General features: G+C 38.9%; 1 protein-coding gene across 1 annotated transcript; it reads right to left on the reverse strand.

Moving 5' to 3' along the window:
• Window positions 1-575: 575 nt before the first annotated feature.
• LOC138022161 (3-ketoacyl-CoA thiolase, mitochondrial-like) lies at window positions 576-6,272 on the reverse strand. The gene is made up of 6 exons (XM_068869194.1): window positions 6,001-6,272; window positions 3,109-3,354; window positions 2,251-2,398; window positions 1,939-2,114; window positions 1,570-1,770; window positions 576-1,128 (listed from the first exon to the last, which is right to left on the reverse strand). Exons 1-6 carry the CDS (start codon window positions 6,184-6,186, stop codon window positions 889-891), a joined length of 1,197 nt encoding a protein of 398 aa, XP_068725295.1. The 5' UTR covers window positions 6,187-6,272; the 3' UTR covers window positions 576-888.
• Between the last annotated feature and the right edge of the window lie 1,228 nt (window positions 6,273-7,500).

Below are 7,500 nucleotides of genomic sequence, written 5' to 3' on the forward strand. Positions count from 1 at the left end.
TCATCGACTTAACTATGTTTTTCACAAATTTTTAACGCAGCAGTATGAGAACATTCAAATACAAAATCTGTAGCATGGATAGATATATAATATAAATTTTTCAAAAAAATTATGACATCGTGAGGCCCTCCTTTGATACATTTTTTAAAATATTAGTTCAATTTATTTGTCCAAATAGAAATTCCATGCTACAGTTTATGAAAAATGATGGAACGGTACCCATCCAGTGAAAAAATAGACTCTTTTCGTTTCTTGAGAGTTTTTACATGTTTTCCACTGAAATGCAGAGGACTGGTACTAGTTGTGCATGTGCCTTCTGACTGAAGTGATGTCAGATTTCCTTTGAAAAACTCACTTCAAAGAACTATCCATGCAAACTATTTGTAGGGCTCTTCAATAAAAAGCTTCCTTAGCAACCATCGTCTTTCTGTAGTTAAAAGCAAAAATGAAGAAATGAAACAATGTTTTGAATTAATAAAAAGAGAGAAAAAATGTTTAAGCCAACAGTCATTGTCATGGAAATGGATGGGATGTAAAAGGAAAATGAAACACAAGAAAAAAAACGGAAGAAGAACTGTTTTCTCAAATTTTATTTCACTGGATTTTGTTTGCATCTGATTATCACATTGCCTAGGACAAGAGCATTAATTATTACAAAAACACAGACGATGAACTGCACCTCTGTCTGCCCCCTGGCAAAGTTAAAACTATTTTCCACACAATGCACATGTACTTTTACTGAAATTAAAAACAAGATAACATGTTTGGGTTTCTTAAACAAACATTTGTCATAAATGTTTGCTACTTCAAGTCTTTGTGGCGATAATAAGTTTGCTTTGCAAAAATAGCTTTAGTGATGATTGCTGTTTTTCGTTTAAGTTATGAACCCTACTGTGTATTTTCAAGAACAACGGCTATTCCCTGCCCCCCTCCAATACAAGCTGAACCAATGGCATAATCATCTCCTCTTCGTCGCAGTTCATGCACCAAGTGTCCTGTAATTCTTGCTCCAGAGGTTCCTACTGGATGACCAAGAGCTATGGCTCCACCATTAGTATTTGTTTTATCCATATCCAACTCAAGCTCCTTTTGAACTGCTAGAAACTGTGGAGCAAAAGCTTCATTCACCTGGGAAAAAATACCAGCAAAAGAAGATTTAGCCCAAGTTTCAACTCTAGATTAGTCAAGTGTTCCTGACAGAAGTTACAGTGCAATGTGCCTTACCCTGGCCACCCAACAAATTTTCACATTTGACAAACGTTCAACTTACAACAGTGCAAACTTTGCAAGGATGCGTGACTGTCAATCAAATTTTCACACTCTGATTGACAGATAGTTTGTAAAAAACTTTGTTAGGGGGCCACGGTAAGGCACATCGCACTGTAAACCTATATCCTTCCAATACGTATTATTACTAGTTTGGATGTACTACACACTGTACCGCTGAGCTTTGGGAAACTAATGGGAGTGCTACTCTTCTAGGTTTGAAACGATGGTAAAAAGTTAATTAAGTAGGTTTGACCTGTATATAAACAGTTCAAACATTATTTTACATCGATTTTTACAAACCTCAATAAGCTTCATATCTTGAAGACTTTTGCCAGATTTCTTAAGAGCTGCCTTTATTGCTGGAACAGGGCCGATTCCCATGATTGATGGTTCCACACCAGAAACAGCATACGAGACAATCCTGGCCAAAGGAGTCAAGTTATGTTCCTTCAGGGCTTTCTCGCTGACAACAATGAGAGCAGCAGCTCCATCACAAATTCCCTGTTGATGGAACAAAAGTGTTTCTTTTCTTCCACGTACACTGTAACTTCACAGCAAAGGTCCATGTTATGTACAATTTTACAAACGCAATACAATGACGTATAGTTCCAGTCACTCGTGATCATCCCTGTTCCTTCACTAGATTTTGTAAAAAATGAAATGTCTCACCGAAGCATTAGCAGCAGTGATAGTTCCATCTTTCTTAAAGACCGGTGGTAACTTTGCCAAATTTTCCATGGTGCTGTTTGGTTTTGGATGCTCGTCAACTTTAAATTCCTCAGGGCCTTTCTTGCCTTTGACTGATACAGGAACAATCTCTTCCGCAAATCGGCCATTCTCCTGAGCTACAATGAAGAGAACAAAGAGTGAAACAATACAATAACATGTAGTTTCAAGCTCACTCGAGAATGAATTGCATTAGAAATCAAAGCCATGATAACATCCAGCAGTCAGTGTGGGTGAAAATTGCATTTCTCTTACCTTCACCCCATCTCTTTTGTGACAAGAGAGCAAACTCATCACAGTCCTGTCGTGTTATGTTATATTTTTCAGCAAGATTTTCACCAGTAACACCCATGGGCAATTTTACATGGAAATCTGTCAAACCTTGCCACAGAGTGTCTTCTAACTGAAAATAAGCCGGAGATGTTAGTTTTCTGCCACTTTTCAACAAAGTCAACCTATGAGTTACAACATGGTCCAACAAAAAGTACTTCTGGTAAACAGACTTAACTTGATTAACCCATTGACTCCTGGGAGTGAGACTTAAGGACAGTTCCTACTATTGTTATTGCGCATACGTTCTGCGCATCTTGAGATACTCGGATTTCCTATGGGTTGTGCTTATAAATACAAGGATATTTTTGCGCGCTTTCAAACTATGCGGAGAATGCAGAACTTAGCAAGTGCTCTTGGTATCCAAAAAGAAAATTGGGGGTAACCATGCATTTTTAAGAGATAATTAAGCTTCAATTTGGAAGAGAACGCCATACATTACTTTGTATTTCAAAGCTTTTTACAAATATTGTTGATTGATTATCGTCGAAAAATGCATGGTTACCCCCAATTTTCGTTTTGGATTTCAATAACGCTTGTTAAGATCTGCTTTTCCTGCATATTCAGTAAACCGCGCAAAAATAGCTTTGAATTAGTAGGCAACGTCCTTAACAGATTTTACTCTGTCTAAATGCTAAACAATTTTACTCGTCAACCAGGGCGTCCTGGGGTGTTTGAGATGTCAATGGATTAACAAAACGATTCACAACACATGCTCCCCAACTCCCTAAAATAAAATAAAGAAAAAAATGATATTGTGACCTAGGCAATGAGCATACTCACCTTCAAGTCAAGTCCCAGGCGTGTGCCAAACCTAGCGTCTCTCAAAGCATATGGTGCTTGACTCATATTTTCTGACCCACCACACAAAACAACATCACTCTCTCCCAGCTGAATCTCTTGCGCTGCTGTTACAATGGCCTGGAATCCAGAGCCACACAACCTGTTCACAGTTATTCCTGGAGTTGTAACTGGAATGCCACTTTTAAGGGCAATATGACGAGCAATGTATGCTGCATCACTAGCACTCTAAATAAGGAGACAAAAATGATGAGAACCATGGGGATGCCCAGGTTTATTTTGAATTGGTTAATTAATTTGTTGGTTTGGGTTGAGCAGGATTTTGTAACTTGTGAATAATACAAATAATGATAAAAACCAAGATCCATTTCAGAAATAATGCGTGCAACTTCAGATATCTCAAACTTGACACATGAAAATTGGTTTATCAACGGAGTTGATAATGTAAATTGGCCACCGTACAGAGATTCTAAAAGCAATAACAATAACTACAACAGTGAACTTTGTTTTGAGGCAGAGGAATGTATGAATGTTAGTGTAAATATAATGACTGTTAGCTAGGCCTGGGCCAAATGTAGAACTACACATGCGAAAACCTAAATAAAGTGAATTACGTAAGTATGATGTTTTCCTCAATAATATTAAGTTTGATGACCTGTACTTGGATAGACCTAATATCAATCTAGTCCCATCCACTTTAGACAGATGGAACGAGTGAGGATCAAGTCTGGGACAAACATTGGACTTCTAATGAATCAAATTTAAATCATAACTTAAAAATTTGTATGATAATATATATTTCACTTTTGCATTTGGTTCAATGTTAAGTTAAATGTTTGACCCAACAATCTTACTTTAGGTTGATCCAAATTAATCTGGAACTAACTACCGTACCATTTAGTTTGTCTAATGTGAAGTTTGATATTTGCCCTGGGCCTTAGAGTGTCATTTTAGTAATTGCTTTCTTTATTTCCATGAGGTCCATCTGGGGGCCGGTTCCTCGAAGCCTGGTTAGCCCTAACCATTGGTTAAAAGGTATCAGAACCTATAGGTTTCCATGGTATCTAACGCTGGTAAGCGCTAACCATGCTTCGAGCAACCTGGGCCTGAGCGTTAGCCTCAATAATTGCTGGTTTGCATGCGACATCATGGTGGCCATGTTGATTGGCAAGAACAATAACCTGTCTCCCTGCTGGGAACTAAACTTAATTATTGCGCAAATTCTGCGAAAAGAAATTGCATTGTAATGCCAACCAACATGGCCGCCTAGTCACGTGGGTAAAAACTTATTCTCATCCCCAGAGTCCACTTTTCTTTTGTTCAGCATTAAGAACACGGACTCTGGCCACAGCCAAACCGGGAAGTCCATGACTCACAGACTTGCCACTCTCCTGTGCATTCTCAGAATTTTCAAACAACGGCCGTCAGCGGTTACAAAATTATACCATTGTCACGACTGCATGTATTTTTGGCTGTGGCCAGATTCCCTGTTCTTGGTGCTGACCAAAAGGAAAGCAGTCTCTGGGGACAAGAACATGGTGAAAACCAAGAATGGAAATGGACCTAAACAAGAACAGTGAAAAACTCCAGCCAGGGTGGTTATTAAAACCCACGACCTCCAGATTTGATCACCACTGCTCTACTAACGGAGCTACAAGGACAGCTAGGCAGGAGCAAGCCATGGGTATTCAAGATGTTACATACACATAGTACACACACCGCTGTGCGGTCCGGTTTATGATCATTTGGCGGAGCTGCACCAGGCTGCCATGTAGGAGGTTGTGAGTTCGACTCTGGCCAACACTTAAGGTCTTAAGAATAAATGAGGAGAAAGTAGTGCTGCCTTTGTAATTACACCTGTAAATGGTTAGACTTTCAAGTCTTCTCGGATAAGGACTATAAACTGTAGGCACCATCTCACAACTCTTCCTGTTAAAATTAATCAACACTGTGGGATGTTAAAGAACCCAAACACTTTGTGAAGAGTGAGGGGTGAGACCCCTGGTGTGGTGGTTTATCCTCCTTTCACACACATGCGTGGGTTGGGTGGATGGGAGAGATCAAATATGAACTGATAGTGGGAAACCTCGTTCCCAGTATCTCTATTGTCATTGACCCTGGGAACGAGGTTGTGATAGCAGCATCCAGAGATGGCAGCTTAATTAATTACAACCTGAACTCACCCTAGAGAAAGACTAAATAATTATTGTAAACTGCCATGATACATGTACTTTGTGATATGTGCAGTATTTAAATCCTGAACCATACACCAAAAGTGCTACACGGCCAGTGTTTGAAAAAACGTTCCCATTCTCATCAACTGCACATGTTCATTCAGTAGGTTGATTGCCGTGAAATAACTAACCTGCAAACTGCACTGTACACCGTCCCTCTGTAATACCCAAGGCCTGCATACATGCCCCTCTGAGCTTATCCTTTTTTTATCCTTTACAACTCATTGTTTCACGTTTCAAAAGGTAACAAGTCATTTGTCATCGATGAAGTACATTACATGTACATTATTTTGTTCTAAGGGTACGTAATATTGTTGACTCATTCAAATGTTTTATAAAATTTGAAATGGAAAATTATTTTTTTCTATTTTAGCTTAGCACAAAATGTCCAATCTGAAACAAGGTTTACGGATTTGGAAAGGATTAGAGAGTCTCCTGTTCTTCTCGTACTTTAAAAAGTTTATCCGAACGAAACATTCACCAAAGATCAAAGTCCATTGCACCGTCACGTTGATGACATGGAATTACCACAACCGACTGAAAAAGGTCGCATTTTAGCTTCAGCCAGGAGACACTATCAACTTAAGGCTAAACTCGGTCTTAGCTTTATACATCCAAGATATTTTGCGGTATTATATACCTGAATGACGTTGCCGAATACAGATGAGTCCACAGTGGCTGGATCAACATTTCCGGCAGACATTGCAGCTTCTGCTGCGTGTTGTCCAAGGACAGTTGCACTGATTCCTTTTAATTTCCCTCCAAAAGCACCAAAAGCAGTTCTTTTAGCAGCCACGATGTACACTGGACGCAAAAGACCAGCCATTTTTCGTCGAATCGAATGTTAGCTTTGGTTCTTTAATACGGATAAGAAAGATTTTGTTGAGCTGTGATTGTAACCAAGCCTTGACTGCTATTGAGAGGAGTGTTGGGGGTGTGCTAAGGGGTGGGAGGGGGAAAGGAAACCTAACATTTGATTCGTTCACGTAAAATCTCGAAGAGTTTATCGCAGACTGAAACTGTTGAGCAGGGTTTCTTAGTACCTCAGCTGGCTACGTACGATATAAACGATCTTACCAATTATGGATTATGGTTGCATAGTCTGGGGTGACTCTGGAAAACAAAATGCTCTGAACCTCGAGCGTCTTACTACTATTGTTATTAAAACTAATAACATACGTTGTGCGTATCTTGAGATAGTCGGGTTTCCTATCGATCATGCTTACTAATACAGTGATATTTTTGCGCGGTTTAAAACTATCCGGAGAAAGTAGATCTTAGTACTGTTCAATTTGAGAAAGAACGCCATACATTGCTTTGTATTTTAAAGCCTTTACAAATATTATTCATCCATCATTTTTGTAAAAATGCGTGGTTACCCCCAATTTTCTTTTTGGATTTCAATAACACTTGTTAAGATCTACATTTCCTGCATTATCATAAACCGAAGCAAAAATACCTTTGAATTAATAGGCACCGTCCTTAAAACCAAGCTATGCGTATTATCCTTAGGGCAAATCGCAAGACTTGTACACAATTTTAACAACATAGACTGCCCACGCCAACTGAAAGGATACTTAGTCAAACGCTCTGAGCTACATGATCGTAACAATTGACGGTATGAGAGCCAAGTCAACTATGGGCCAATGTAGTTTTAAGAGTGCAGCCGCCCGTGAATGGGATTCTCTACCAAGAAACATTCGCGATTCCCCCACTATAAGGACTTTTAAGTCCAAATTATTCAATTATTTTCAAAATCTCGATGTAAATGTGCCGAGATGTCTATAGTGTCCGTCAGTTTTAATATCTCGTTTTTTATCTTTAACTCTTTCTAATATTAATATTTTTCATGTAAAAAAGCTTTCTCTGGTTAAATTTTTTTTAATATAAAAACGTAAGCTTTCGGATTCCACACTGAAGCCTTTAAAAAACGAAGATGTAAATGCGCGCGATGGAAATACATACAAAATGGAGGTGTGAACAAATTGTAAAAACGGTAAAAGAGAAAAATGCGCTAATCTAGGAGAAGAGAGCATTGTTTTGGCAAAGGCTTGGAGTTATTGTCGGCTTCATTAGTGTTAGCGGTGTGCCAAGATTCCAAAGTTTTTCGGATTTGAAAGTTTCCCTTGTCAATTACTCT

The sequence above is a fragment of the Montipora capricornis genome, chromosome 10 (genome assembly GCF_036669925.1).
Source record: "Montipora capricornis isolate CH-2021 chromosome 10, ASM3666992v2, whole genome shotgun sequence".
Taxonomy (NCBI): domain Eukaryota; kingdom Metazoa; phylum Cnidaria; class Anthozoa; order Scleractinia; family Acroporidae; genus Montipora; species Montipora capricornis.

What these genes read in the sequence shown, in the direction of transcription:
- LOC138022161 (XM_068869194.1), bottom strand. Translation starts at nt 6,186, where the DNA reads ATGGCTGGTCTTTTGCGTCCAGTGTACATCGTGGCTGCTAAAAGAACT. An exon ending in GCCTGGGACTTGACTTGAAG is followed by an intron (nt 2,399 to 3,108) that starts GTGAGTATGCTC and finishes GCTTATTTTCAG; the next exon opens with TTAGAAGACACTCTGTGGCA. An exon ending in ACAAAAGAGATGGGGTGAAG is followed by an intron (nt 2,115 to 2,250) that starts GTAAGAGAAATG and finishes TCTTCATTGTAG; the next exon opens with CTCAGGAGAATGGCCGATTT.